The following is a 15,548-nucleotide window of genomic DNA, read 5'->3' on the forward strand; positions in this document are numbered from 1 at the left end:
TTTCTGTCCATATCTCCAAACTTACCAGGCCCCCTCAAGCTTTCCCTGCTCGGTGCAAGTGGTATTCTATACCTCCACTAGGCATACTCGCATGTCATTCCAGTAAACCGTGCTTCCCTTTTAGTTAACTCCTGCTAACTAATCCTTCAGATTCCAACCAAAGTCTCAAATCCTTAGGGAAATTTTCTCTACCTTCCTTGATCGGTTCACATTCGATGAGCTGTTGTCCTATTTATTTCTCTTGGGTAATACTTACCTACACTGCTGTTCTGGACCTTAAAAAATTGATTAATGTAATGTATTTTTTAACTAGATAGTGAGATTCATGAAGAAACTATATTTTATTCTTCGCTGTAAACTAAGAGACCAGCAGCTGTTCCAGCACAGAACACGATCTGCAAAGGTTGGACGCCCAGTCGGCAGGGCGCGTTTTAATCACGTCACTTCCGCCAGGAAGACTTTCCCGGGAAACTGCCCAGGCCTTGTCATTTCTGGGCCTCTCCGTAGTGACCATGGCCTTTCCGCCCTTCTTCGCTCCGGCTCGTCCAGGTCCGCCGCCCCCGCAGCCACCACCTCCCGCTCCTTTCGGCTGTCCACCACCCCCGCTGCCCTCCTCGGCTTTCCCGCCGCCTCTTCCCCAGCGGCCCGGCCCTTTTCCGGGCCCCCCCGCCCCCTTTCTTCAGCCGCCTTTGGCTCTGCAGCCCCGGGCTCCCGCGGAACTCTCACGTAGTAGTGGTGGCGGCGGCGGTGGTGGCGCCTTCTACCCGGTGCCACCACCACCGCTGCCTCCGCCGCCACCCCAGTGCCGACCCTTTCCAGGGTCCGACATTTGCGAGCGCCCACAGCCGCCGCCTCCGGGTCCGCCCTGGAACCCGCGCTGGCCTGAGGCTCCCTCACCGCCCGACGCGCTCGGGGATGCAGCCCTGCAGCGTCTGCGCGACCGGCAGTGGCTAGAGGCTGTATTCGGGGCCCCGAGGCAGGCTGGCTGTCCGGCGCCCCCCCGCGCGCCCGCCGGGCCCAGCCTCGGCGAGGTTCGCGCGCGGTTTCGCGGGGCTCTACGCCTAGTGCGGCGGCTGCGAGACCTGAGCAGGGCCATGCGCGATGCCGAGGCGGACGGGGAGACCTGGACCCTGCTGCACGCGCAGGCCGTGCCGTTGCGTGCAGAACTAGCTGCAAGTCTACAGCCATTGACCCAGGCTGCTTATGTGGGCGAAGTACGGCGGAGGCTAGAGCGGGTCCGGCGACGGCGGCTGCGGCTTCGGGAGCGGGCCCGGGAACGCGAGGCCGAGCGGGAGGCGGAAGCTGCGCGGGCCGTGGAGCGGGAGCAGGAGATTGACCGCTGGAGGGTCAAGTGCGTGCAGGAGGTGGAAGAGAAGCAGCGGGTGAGTATAGCAGATGCTTATCGAGTTAGAAGTGATGTTTGAAAGAGACGTGCTGTACTATATTAACAGCGCGTTAAGTATAGAGCACAGCACCAAAGCTCTACGTGTATATAATGGCATTGCAAGGATAAGAGCCACTTTCTCCTTTCCCCCCTTCTGTCCACTTGTTAACATTCTAGAATAGTAAATCTAGGGCGTACTTGTAGCGTAGTCTGTGACTCTGCTAACTCAAGGGACTCCTCAGGTACTCAGTTCACCAGCTGCTCTGCGGTAGAAATGTGCAATGTGCAATCTTGGGTGCAAGTAACAGCCTCTGAAAACGTAAGAGCTGATTCCCACTGGACAACATTCAATTGAGTTCTAAATCTGGGTCTTTGTCTTGTAGTACCTGACGGGCTTTAAGACTACAAAATAAAGAGCATTTGATACCTTCAGGAAAATACACCCTAGTTCAAGGATGGGATAGTGGTGATTTCCCCAAGATTCCTTTGTTTATGCATTTAAAAACTATATTCTCCCAGGTTTAGCAATGGTGTCGTTAAGCAGTTAGTTTATAATGGGTCTTCTACCCAAGTTTGCCAAATGCACGTGAATATTTTTAACAGCGTTGTGAAGTAGGTAGTAGTTTCCCGCTTCTGCAGATTAGGAAACTCAAGTACAGAGAGGCTCATTTACCCCACAATCACACAACCAATTTTTTGGGAAGTTTAACTGCGGATTGGATTCAGAGTTGTCTGATTCTAAAGCCTGCTAATCTCAACCTGTAAATTAGGCCAAGTTGAAGTAGGAAACTGGTCAAATAATTTTCTAGGGTATACTCCTTACCTTTTAATGTCTCTGGAGTTCCTTTCGAGTCTGCTACAACTTCATTCTAAAATATATCAGTGACAAGCTTAGTTGTACCTCCCAAGAATAATCTGTGCATTAAAAGTGAATGCCTATGATACAATTATAAAAGAAATAAGAATGTTGAGACACTATTAAAAACACAACCAATGAAATAGTCTGAAAACTGTGGAATGGGAGGTTTACTGACATATATTCTACAATATAATGGGAGATTGTGCGTCCTTCTCCCACAGAGCAGCTGGTGGATTCAAACTTCATGTCTTTGGGATAGCAGCACATCCCTTCTCTTACCATGAAGCCACCAGAGCTCCCTATTTTCAGTTTTAAGCAGAGAAATGGAATTGAGCTGAAGAGAACATCATATCAGGGTTGTAATAATGAGATTACAGGCACTTACTGGACTGATGAGAGAGCTGCTCTAGGCAAGAGACTTGACTACATGTGTGAGAAATGTTCTTTGAGGAGTGGCTTGAGGAACTATGTTTATTTTTTTTAGTCTGCATGTTGGTAGGGTTGTAGTTGCCAGATGTTTGCAAGATTTCATGTCAAAGAAGTCTCTGTAATGTTAAAACAGTGGGCTGCACACTGTGTAGAGTATCACTTGTAAAGTTTTGTAGAGTCTTAAGCCTTTTAACCCTATTCCTTATCTTTCATGAGAGTCTGAATGTTAGTGTCTAGAAGTTTCCATTTTCAACAAGGGAACCTTGTTACTTGGATTTCACTTTGAGAAACACTGAAGAGACAAAGACCAGTGGCCACATGGAAACTGCAGAGAGAGGAGATTCTCCTGTAACGTGAGAGTTTTGACCTTTGACTAGATCAGTATGGAGGGAGTTTCACAAAGCTCAGAAAATTGAGTGTAGATCTAGTTGTTGTTGTTGTTATGTACCATCGAGTCGTTTGCGACTCATAGCGACCATATATATGTACAACAGCCCTAAAACCTGCTCTATCCTGTGCCAATCGCATTGCCTCTGACACACCCATCCCAATTACCCCAGTCACTGAATCAATCCACCTCATAGAGGGTCTTCCCCTCCTGCGCTGTCCCTCCACCCTCCCAAGCATGATGACCCTCTCCAAGGACCTGTCTCTCCTTACATGTCCAAAGTATGTCAGACGAAGCCCCAGAATCCTTGCCTCCAAGGAGCAGCCTGGTTTAACCCTCTCCAGAATGAGTCTGTTTGTTTTCTTGGCAGTCCATGGTACATTCAGTACTCTTCTCCAGCACCACAGCTCAGAGGCATCAATTCTCCTTCTATCCTCCCTAGTCATTGTCCAACTCTCTGATGCATAACAGGTGATACAGTCTGTTAACCCTGTGATTGCCAGATTCTCTCGGATGTGACCTGCCAGGCAGCTGTTGTTGGTTATAAGATTGTTGCTGATGGTAGGTCTTGTGGGCTCTGGTTCTTTTCCAGGAGCAGGAACTCAAAGCTGCTGCCGATGGCGTCTTATCTGAAGTGAGAAAAAAGCAAGCAGATACAAAAAGAATGGTAGACCTTCTACGGGCCTTGGAGAAATTGAGGAAGCTAAGGAAAGAGGCTGCAGCGAGGAAAGGTAATGACGTTCCATTTCTACTTGGCAGTTCTTCCTCTTCTTTACCACTCAACCTCCTAGATGTTTTTGAACAAAAAAATCCTTGGTACTTTTCCTCATTATTTTCATTCTACAGAGAAACTGGACTTCTGAAGCATGAAACCTCAGAAGACATTTAACTCTTGGTCTTCAGGGTTAAAAAGGGAAGGAGCTTCCACCAGATGCTCTGCCAGAGAAGGAGGGATCATCTCCTCTTGTACCAGTCAGATGCAATTTGACGGTACACACACAGAGAAAATTTAAAAAAAAAAAGGGAAGGAGCTATAGGAATCCAATGCACATGTGAATGGTTGAACAGGACAGCATGCCCTTCAAGTAATATAGAGCCTCAGCTTCTTGAATGTCACTTTTGTGCTCAGAAGACCTCAAGTCGAGGACTACCAGGCAGCCCAAATTTCTCCTTTGAGTTTGCTCCAGCCATGTTCATTTTCTAGAAGTCCCCTGTCATGATTTTCATTTGCCTGCTGGGTCTTTGCTCCTGCCAGTCTGACAGCTTCTCTTTCCTTATCTTTGCCATTTTAAGTCCTCACTGTTCTACAAAAGGGTGCTCTGATATCTCTGAGCCTTAATTTATCCTGAGCCAACCTCACCGTCTTCAACCCCATTGCCACAGTGAATCCATCTCATTCAGCATCTTCTTCTCTTGGGCTGACCCTTTCAAGCATGATGTCCTTCTCCAAGGACTGGACCCTCCTTATAACATACCCAAAGTATGTGAGACGAAGATTTAAAATCCTTGCCTCCAAGGAGTAACCTGGTTTCACCCTCTCCAGGACAGACCTGGTTATTTTTGTGACAGTCCATGGTATGTTCAGTACTCTTCTTCAGCACTGCAGCTCAAAGGCATCAACTCCTCTTCTCTCATTCTTAGTCATTGTCTCGCTTTCAGATGAATGGTAAGCATTTGAGAAGACCATGGCTTCAATTGAGATAGGACAATATACAGATCAGTTATTTATAGGCTGACTGTGAGTTGTACTTGTCAGCATCTAACAGCAATATGGCATGGATCAGGCACATTTTATTCTGTATACTTACATCTTTGCTCTTTAGCACTTTGGAGAGGTCCTTGACAGCAGATTCTTTTTACTTTTTCTTTTTTTTTTTTTTTTAAATTAATTTTAATGAAAGTTTACAGGGACTTAGGGTTTCCAGTCATTCATTGTTGTACTTTTCTCCCTCCCCACCCCTCCCCACTAATTCACTCTTCTCCTTGAAAAGAAAGATAAACTCTGATTGTTATGCAGTCCCTCCCCCAAGTCTACTCCACTATGTAGTCTTTACTCTGGACTTCTATAATGACAAGAATACCCATTCATATATCCCTTTTAAATAGTTCTCCCCCTCATCTGTTTCAATGCAATATATATCATTCCTCCCCTCCTTTTCTGTCTTCCCTCAACCTTGATGTCAGTCCCATTTTACAACAGTGGCCCTGTGCAATATTTGTCCTTTTGTGACTGAGATATTTCACTCAGCATGATGTCCTCCAGTGTCATCCATTTTACATAATATTTCATGAGTTCCTTGTTTTTCAATGCTGCATATTATTCTATTGTGTGAATATACCACTGCTTCTCTCTCCATTTGTTGATGGGCACTTGGGTTGTTTCCACTTCTTTGCTATTGAGACTAAAGCTGCAAAAAACATGGGTGTGCAGACAGCAGATTCTTTCTAGCACAGTTTTTCATCAAACTCAATCTTGTGATTTCCTGACTGTTGGTGCCAATGGGGTTGATTGTGGATCCAAGCAAGATGAAATAATTAACTGCTTCAGCCTTTTCTCTATCTATCATAGGCTGCGTATTGGCCTGGTGGTAAGGATTTTTGTTTTCTTGTTATTGAGATGCAGTCCATATTGAAGACTACAGTCCTTGATCGTCTGCAGCAAACCCTTAAACTCTTCTCATTTTCAGTGAGCAAGGTTGTGTCATCTGCATTACTCCGTTTGTTGATGAATATTCCTCCAATCCTGATGCCACATTCTTCTTCATAAAGTCCAGCCTCCCAAATAAGCCCGTATAGATTCAAAAGGTATGGAAAAAGGATACAATCCCTGATGTACTCCTTTCTTGAGCATTCTGCAGTGCTCCCTTGCTTTGTTTCGACAACAGCTTCTTGGTTTAGGTATATGTTTCACATGGGCACAGTCAAAAGTTCGAGGATTCTCATTCTTCTCAGTGTTGGCTACAATTTGTTATGATCCAGGCAGTCAAATGCCTTTGCATAGTAAATAAAATAGAAATAGACATCCTTCTAGTGTTCTCTGCTTTCAGCTAAGGTCTTTCTGACATCAGCAGTAATTTTCCTAGTGCCACAGTGTCTTCTAAACCCAATCTGTTTCTGGTAGTTCTCTGTCTATATACTGATAAAATCGTTTCTGGATAGTCTTCAGCAAGATTTTGCTTGCCTGTAATATTAGTGATATTGTTTGATAATTTCCGCCTTCTGTTAGATCATTTTGGGGGGAGAGTAGGAATAAATACAGAACTTTCCCAGTCAGTTGGCAAGGTAACTATCCTCCAGATTTGCATCTGTTTGTTGAAATAAGTCAGTTGGTATTCCATCTATTCCTGGAGCCTTATTTTTTGCCAATTCCTTTAGGGCAACTTCAACTTCTTCCTTTATTACTGTTGGTTATGTGCTATTTCTTATAATGGTTCGGCGCCAGTCAATTCTTTTTGGTAAAATGATTCTGTGTCTTCCTTCCATCATCTTTTGATGCTTTGTGGATCATTTAGGATTTTACCCATAGCATCTTGTAGTATCCCATCTTGAGGCACAGCTTGAAAAATGCTTATTGAGTCCTTCCCTTTTGATATTCTAACTCTTAAGTCTTTGCACATTTCGTTTTAATACTTTGTTTTGCCTTATGAGCTGCCCTTGAAATCTTCTGTTTCAACTCTTCAACTGCCTCATTTTTTTCCCTTTGTTTTGGTTTCTCAGCATTCTAGTGCAATATTCAGAGTCTCTTCTGAAATCCATTTTGGCCTTTTTATCCTCCTCTGTCTTTGTAATGACCTTTGCTTTCTTCATGGATAATAATTTTGATGTTGTCCCACAGCTCATCTGGTCTTTGCTCAGTAGTATTCAGTGCTTCAAATCTGTTCTTGAGATAGCTTTTAAATTCAGGTGGGATAGATTCAGGGTTCTTGTGGATTTGTTTTCTTTTTTTTCTTTATCTTCACTTTGAACTTGTACGTGAGTAATTGATGATCTGTTCCACAGTCAGCATCTGACTTTTATGCTGCCAATCCAAAGGTATATAGTTCAAATCCACCAGATGCTCCATAGGAGAAAAATGGGCAGTCTTTCTTTCTATTTACTGCCTCTGAAAACCCACTGGAGCTATAGGTCAGCTATGGATCAGTTCCGACTCGGTAGTGTATAACAGCAACAGTATTCTCCAAAATCAAATTCAAATGCAGTATCCTTCAGGAAGTCTCTCTTGATGTGGACCTAAGTGACCTCCTGCTCTTTTCTCATTTATATCTAATTTGGACTACAAGCTCCCTCATTAAGATTGTAGGTCCTTCACATTTACCAAGGATATTCAGGTTTGCACAAGTAAGCAAGCACAGCAAATTATTTCTCCTGTGTATTTTTTTTAAATAAAATTTTTATTTTTATACTGGTTTGCTTAAGAAGTTCATATACATTGTTTTTCACACCAGATCTTTCCCATTTCCTTTACCCACATCTCCCTCTTTCTATCATATTGTGCACCCCTATGATTACCCCCCTGCCACCCTCACCCCTCTGCTTCTGCCCTCCCCCACTTATATCCTCATACACATTTTTACTAGTTATCTTTCTATTTCTACTATAATGGTCTTACACAGATTTGCCCTTATGGGACTGTTTTAGTTCACTTAGCATAATGTTCTCCATTCCCTCCCAAGTTAGGTAGTAATTTTCAAAATCATTGCTCTTACATGCTGTATAATATTTTATCGCGTGAATGTGCCATAATTTCTCAGTCCATTTGATTGTGGTTGGACATTTGGCCCATTTCCGTGTTCTTGAGATGGTAAATAACACTGCTGTGAACATTGATGTCCAAATCTCCATTTGTGCCTCGGTTCTTATTTTCTTGGGATGTATTCCAACCACTTGGGATGTATTCCAACCAGTGAGATAGCTGGTTCATATGGAATTTCTATGTTCAGCTTTTTGAGGAAATGCCAAACAGCCTTGCAGAGTGGTTGTACCATTGTACAATCCCACTAACAGTGTATAAGAGTTCCTCTGCATCCCCTTCAACTTTATTACTTACTATCTCATTGTGGTTTTGATTCACATCTCTCTTACTGCCAGTGATTTTTGAGCTTTTCTTCATGTGTCTGTTGGTCATCTGATTATCTTCCTCTGTGAAAAGTCTTTCCATGTCTTTTGTCCGTTTTACCCTTGTATTTTTAAATACAACTGGAAGCTTCTCAGACCTTTTAACTTTTGTCAGAGTATGACCATAACTCTCTGATGCATAACAAGTGATTGCAAAGACCATGGCCTATATTAGACGCACCTTAGTCTCCAGAGACACACTGTTGCTCTTGAGTACTTTAGAGAGGTCCCTAACAGCAGACTTTCCCATCGCAGTATATTTTTTGATTTCCTGGCTGCTGGCTCACTACTCTAAAGGGCCCCTTTGGCAGTACGAAACACATAGACTATTATGGAGATTGATTTTGGAATTTAGATGCACTCTTATTAATTGTGCTTAGCCGTACGTGTTCATATCCCTGAAGATGTATCATGGGGGTGTTGTAACCTAGAAGACACAAATTTAACTAACAAGTTATAAGTACATGAGTCAAAAATTATGGAAAAGTAAAAGAAAAGATTCTTTCATTGTTTTGCAAACCCTCCCCCAGGTCCCCTCCACCATGTAGCCCTCACTCTAGACTCCTGTGATGACAGAAATACCTAGTCACATATCTCTTTTAAACAGTTTTCTCCCTCCTCTGTTTCAGTGCAGTATACATTATTGAACACATCTTACTCAGTCTCTCCCCAACCCTGAGGTTAGTCCCGTTCTACAACAGTGGCATCATGTAATATTTGTCCTTTTGTGACTGGGATATTTCACTCAGCATAATGTTCTGCAGAGTCAACCATTTTGAATAATATTGCATGAGTTCCTTGTTTTTTAATGCAGCATAGTATTCCATTGTGTGAATATACCACAGCTTCTCTAGCCATTCGTTTGTTGATGGGCACTTAGGTTGTTTCCAACTCCTTGCTATTGTGAACAAAGCTGCAATAAACATGGGTGTGCATATACCTGCTTGGATGTCAGCTATGGTCTCTTCAGGGTATATTCCCAGTAGTGGAATTGCTGGGTCAAATGGTATCTCTATTTGCAACTTTTTGAGAAAGCGCCATACTGCTTTCCACAGGGGTTGCACCATTTTACACTCCCACCAACAGTGAATCAGGGTTCCAGTTTCTCCACAACCTCACCAGCATTTGTTGCTTGCTGTTCTGTTAAATTTTGCTATTTTGACTGGGGTGAGATGATATCTCATAGTTGTTTTAATTTGCATCTCTCTTAGGGCTAGGGATTTTGAGCATTTCTTCATGTGTTTGTTAGCCATCTGAATGTCGTCTTCGGTGAAGTGCCTGTTCATATCCTGTGCCCAGTTTGCTATTGGATTTTTACCTTTATCTTGTTGTGGTGCTCAAGTATTTCATAAATTCTGGATATAAGTCCCTTATCTGATACGTTATTACTGAATACTTTTTCCCAGTCAGTGGCTTCCCTTTTTACCCTATTGGAGAAGTTTTTGGATGTGCATAGGGATTTGAGTCTTAGAAGATCCCATTCATCTATGTTATCTTCTCCTGGTTTAGAATTACTTTTTTAACTATGAAAGCATCCCCATTTTTTTCTTACCTTTTCATCTCTGGAGTAACATAGGATCATCTGACTCAGAATGCCCATGCCGGTCCATCTCATCTCTCCATTGCCTAGTATGTCAATATTTATGCATTCTATTTCTTAACAATTTCTAATTTTCCTACATTCATGGTTCTCACATTCCATGTTCCAATCACTAATGTCTGCTTACAACTGTTCCTCTTCCTTTGTATTTCCATACTTGAAAGTTCTACCTAGGTTGCCCATTCTGTTAGTCTGCGTGTGTTCTGTTGTACATAGGGTTTTCAGAGGCCTGCTAAATCCTATCCTTACACCTGTGATAAGGGCACTCTGGTGATATGGTGCCAGGCCAAAGGTGACGCCTCTTTGGTCATTTGAATCCACCAGTGGCTCCTTGGGAGAAAGATGGGTAATGTCCCAGGCAATTTCTAGCCTCTCTAGACCCACTGGAAGGTCAGATGTGAGTTAATGCCAACTCTGTGGCCATGAGGGTGAGGTTTTTATACTCCCATTTCATAATGGAATGGCTTTTCTATATTATGCTAAGAAGTTATATTAGTGTAGAAGTCAGTCACCTTTGAAATGTAAAAAGAACAGATTAGGCTCAGAGACACAAGTACAAATGTATCCATGTCACATGATTGTTGCCTGAGAATCCTAGGAACTTGCCCTGGAGAGAACTTTTCTCCCCCAGAACAGCTGGTAGATTCAAACCAGTGACATCTTTGTTGTCAGTACAGCACATAATGCCCTACTAGCGCTCCATATCTATACATATATGTATATACTCGCTCTTCTCTCCTATTGTGTTGATTCCAACTCATAATGATTCCATTGGGTTTCTGAGTCTGTCAGTTGTAGGGGGAAGAGACTGGCCATCTTCCTTCTTCGGAGCAGCTGGTAGATTTGAACCAGTAGAGACGCAGCCTTGCAGCAACCTACAAATGGTGCCACCAGAGCTCCCTGTATATACATATAATCTTTGCTGTTGTTGAGAATATACCCAGCAAAATAGACCAATTCAGTAGTTTTGACATTACCATTTAGTGACATTGATGGCATTCTTCAAAATTATGTAACCGTCTGCATCCCCTTTTTATGCATTGCTGTTCCTCCTGACAAAAATTTATTGCTTTCTAAGATCTTTGTCTTATCTTTTAATTGCTTTTGTCAGTTTGATCCCAGATAAATACTTTTAAAAATAAAATACTCTGGGCTGTTTCATTTGGTTGGTTTTTTACTAGTTTTAACCTAAGCCGTTACTTAGTTTTTTGTTTGGTTGGTGGGGGGTTTTTTTTTGTGTGTTTTTTTTAACTGTTACTTACTTAGTTTTAAGAAAGTTTTAGGGATGGTTTAATAATTTAACATTCTCTCAGGGGAGTATTTCAGTGATTTATCCAATCCTCATAGCTCTGTCACTTTGACCAAGAAGATCCTTCTACAGAATGTTTGATACAAATGTTCAGTCACTGTACCAGGCACTAACCAGTTTCACTGTGGTCACTGTTACAGGAGTACTAGATATTCGAAAACACTTAAGTGATTCCTTGTTTTGTAGAGTAACTTTGTAATATTTCAGGGATCTCCTGTGTCTTATAGCCTGTAGGTAGCTATGCTCCTACTCTAAGGGCCATCCTTCTCTGGCATTCAGATCCACTGACTCCTCCATAGGAGCAAGATGGACCATCTCCTTATTGTGATTTACAGCCTCCTAAAGCCTCTCTGGAGTCAGCCATGAGTTGGTTCAGACTTAACAGCATGCTGTCTCTGCAAGCACCAGCCCCTCCCAATTACTTGTCCAAAATATGTAAGATGAAGTTTCACTGTCTTTGCTGCTAAAGAGTATTCTGATTGCATGTCTTTCAGGATAGATCTGGTGTGGTATTGGATTTTTTTTTTTAAACCATCCATGATATATTTAGTAGTTTTTGCCAACACCACAATTCAAAGGAATCAGTTTTTCTTCAGTGTTCCTTATTCACTATCCAATATTCACAGGTATGTGAAGTGGTTGAAAGTACTGTGGCTTGGGTCAGGTTCACATTGTGAATACTATATGAATATTTGATACTGTGATTTGAGATTTAGAAAAGCTGTCCTGTTGTTTCCTAAATGTTAGCTGATGCACTGTTAACTAGGAGGACCAGCCATTTTTGGTTTCTTGGTACCAAGAAGTTCCCAGGACCTGGGACTCTGAATAGTAAGATGAATTCAATGGTGATGATTAGTCACCTACTACCAATAGCAAATTATGATATTACTGTAGTTGGCCAAGCATAACTTCTTCACCACTACAGGTGTTCCTTCAGACTCCGTTAAAGGGAGAGTTTTTCTGACAAGGACTGAGGAAATATGTAAGCTCCTCCTGCCAATGAGTCCACTGTCCAATTTGGAAGATAGGACCAATAGAAAGGAAGTGTTGTTTAGTTGAGGGAGTTGAAAAAAAGATGAGGCGAAATCAGAGTCATTGGCTACTCAAGAAGAGGAGATTGAGTAGATTTTGTAAGAAGTTTAAGTAGAATTTGTAAAGTTATGTAGATAAGAATTTGAGTCTGCTTATTAAAACAGTAAGCTCTCTAGGGATAGTGTCTAAATGCCATTTGAATCTCTTTGCTCAGGAGTCTCCCCTCCAGCCTCAGCAGATGAGGCTTTTGAACATCATCTGCAGCGACTGAGGAAACTCATTAAAAAACGCTCTGAACTGTATGAAGCTGAAGAGAGAGCCCTCCAAGTTATGCTGGAAGGAGAACAAGAAGAAGAGAGGAAGAGAGAATTGGAAAAGAAACAAAGGAAAGAAAAGGAGAAACTTTTACTTCAGAAGCGTGAAATTGAGTCCAAGTTATTTGGGGATGCAGGTAAGTTTTTCTGTTAGCAGTAGAGAGAAGTGTTAAGTTGGCTGTCCTTATCATGGAGGATATTAACTGAAGCTAAGGGGTGGTGGTGGGTACTGTTGAGTTTGTTTTCAACTCAGTGCAACCACATGTGACAGTAAAACCGACCCATAGGGCTTTTTAAACTTGAGAGCTTGAGGGGAGTCGATAATGAGGTCTTTTCTTCTTTGAGCATCTGGGTGGGTTTGTGGTTAGCAGCTCTCAGAGCTCCTTTAACTAAAGAATATCTCAGAACTCACACTTGCTGCTGTCAGGCTGAGAGTGACCTTCCATTGGGTTTCTGGAGCTGTTCATTGTTAACAGGGATAGACTTCCCATCTTTCTTCTTCTGAGCAGCTGGTGGATTCAAATTACCACAGAAGTGTGCCTCTGGATTTACAGCACAGCTCACTACAGACTGTGCCACCAGCGTTCACACAAGCTAGGGGAGAGTGGACACCTGTGAGGCACATTTAGGATTTACTGTGTCATGGAAATCACAGATAATGATGAAACAAGCCTCATCATACTGCCACAATTGCCCGATCACCGAGATATAAAGTATGTTGATGTGATCTTGTGCAATTCTTTTTCAGATGAGTTCCCACTTGCTCACCTCTTGCAGCCTTTTCGACAGTATTACCTCCAAGCTGAACACTCCCTGCCTGCACTCATCCAAATAAGGTAAAAAAGCTAGACTCCTAACAGGCTACTTTCTACCTCAGGTAGCAAGAAGTAGTTGATGAAGTGATTATTATATGGTTGAGGCCCTATTACTGTATCTTTTTTTAAAAAAGTTCTTAATGGATTTATATTTCCAGTGTTCAAGGAGGCCACATAGATGATGTTTGTTATGATGTGTTGTAAAATTAGAACTGACTCATAACTGATCGTCCAGGAGGTTTTCAGAGGCTCCAAATCACACTGGAAGAAATTGCCCATCTTCCTCCCATAGAACAGCTGGTGGATTCGAACCACTCCACACTTTGTTGTTTCTAAAGCCCCCCAAAACATATGGACTCTAGGGATCTTCAAAGCATGCTCTAAAAACCATACAACTAAGTGATCCTAGAATTCCCTTCCAAAGCTCCAGTGACTTACGATTATTATAAAAGAATGAATGCTTTTCAGCATGCATGGCTTCTGTTTTGGGAAAGATGAATCTCTAGCTTACATACAGGCATTCGCTTTTAAACACAGGCATATTCATTATTTACCCATAGATTACACATTCTTATTTTAAGAATTTCCACCCTTTATGTGTACATTTAGGAAATCATAGTATTTTGCATAATTCCTAGAAATCAAATTCTGTATTGAATTAGTTCAGCAGTCAGAACTAAAGCCCAGAAATACAATATTTGGTTGTTTAACATATTACTCAGAGTAAAACCAGAAATTAACTGTTTTTCTTCAATGTTCTTATTAAGGCATGATTGGGATCAGTACCTGGTGCCATCTGATCATCCCAAAGGCAGCTCTGTTCCCCAAGGATGGGTCCTTCCTCCGCTCCCCAGCAACGACATCTGGGCAACTGCCCTTAAGCTGCAATAGTGAAGCTTCTCCAGGAGTGTGGTCTGGCAAAGGCTCTATCCAGTTGTAAATATTAGAGATACTGCCGTCATCGTATGCTGTACACTAAAGGGGGATATCTGAACCCAGTGTGGCGTTGCTCCACCCTAAGTTATGTTTCCCTTCTATGCTCTGTCATGGCCAGAGTTGTCTCTTGAATCAAGAGAGGAAAATGATTCTTCACAAAAGACTTGTAGTGAACTGGGCTGAACACAGACCGTGGTCTTGGTTCACCAAATTTGCCTCTGTTTTGAGGGGCTGGGTCAAAGTGACTTGTTAATTTATTCTAAGTTCCATGTGGTGATGGGTAAGTACTCATCCACCCAGTCTCAGTGTGTGCTGGTTAGATACAGATGCCTTTCTGCAATAGTGAATGTGAAAGGCACAGTCTCCTAACCTGTCTATCCAGAGAACCTTTGTAACTTCCAGGAAGAAAGGTAGAAAATGCTCTTTATCTTCAGTATTGTTAATCCCAGGTCTGGTGCAGTTTCTGAGGCTGTCAATGAGGAAAAATAGACCTGAAGTCAAAAAAGAACATAGCCTCGTCTGGTAGTCATATTGAAGACCTGGAAAACCCGAAGATTTCCTGTACCCAGATCTGACCAGGTTTAAATGGACAATGGCTACATTTTTCCTGTGGTAGAAAGATTGTAAAGAAAATACTTATTTTTAAATGTTCTGGTAGTCTAGTTGTTCAGAATCCGTAAGGGTAGAAGTTTGGTTTGCTCTATGAATGGGGATTTAACCCCCTTCTGTTGTACTGGAGAGTTGATACAGCTGTGCAGTTTTGTTACAGATGTAGGCTGCTCAGACACATTCATGTTGTCAAAGCTGGGCAGAATTCAGTTAATAACTACTAATATTTTATATATTTATGTTTAAGTGTGGTTCCTGGAGATGATCAGTTGTATAAATTGTCAATTTTTTGTTTGATTTGATTTTCTTTTTCTCCATTTGTTATTTATATTTCCAAAGAGCTTAATAAATACCATTTTTATTTTTTAATTTGAGCGTTTCCTCCTGATTTGTTGCCTCCAAAATCACTAAAAACAAAATTTATGTTGCTGAAACACATTATCACTACAAAGTTGAAACTTACTAAGTAGGCATTTGCTATAGGATGATGAATCTTAAAAACCAAACTTGGCCTGCAAAATCCAGCTTTGGATAATTAGGAGAGGAGGCTTAACCTTTTGCCCCTCTTCTGTTTAATTGACATTATATAATCTATACGTTGTGCATTACAGAAAAAATATGTGAGGATTGAGGCCCAGTAAGTCTCTCCAAAGTGTGTCTTTAGTCCTAAGTGATTTACTTCATATAACACTACAGATCTATGTTTGGTTTTTTTGTTACAAATCTCTACCATTTGCTCTGATGAGATGCAAGAAGAA

The 15,548-nt window shown here is 42.0% G+C and overlaps 1 protein-coding gene across 1 annotated transcript; it reads left to right on the plus strand.

Moving 5' to 3' along the window:
• The first annotated feature begins 489 nt into the window (after window positions 1-489).
• PDCD7 (programmed cell death 7) lies at window positions 490-14,136 on the plus strand. The gene is made up of 5 exons (XM_006886658.1): window positions 490-1,382; window positions 3,653-3,791; window positions 12,331-12,567; window positions 13,179-13,266; window positions 14,013-14,136. Exons 1-5 carry the CDS (start codon window positions 513-515, stop codon window positions 14,134-14,136), a joined length of 1,458 nt encoding a protein of 485 aa, XP_006886720.1. The 5' UTR covers window positions 490-512.
• The last annotated feature ends 1,412 nt before the right edge of the window (window positions 14,137-15,548 follow it).

The sequence above is a fragment of the Elephantulus edwardii genome, unplaced genomic scaffold, assembly GCF_000299155.1.
Source record: "Elephantulus edwardii isolate Elephantulus edwardi_28Jun2011 unplaced genomic scaffold, EleEdw1.0 scaffold00050, whole genome shotgun sequence".
Lineage (NCBI taxonomy): Eukaryota > Metazoa > Chordata > Mammalia > Macroscelidea > Macroscelididae > Elephantulus > Elephantulus edwardii.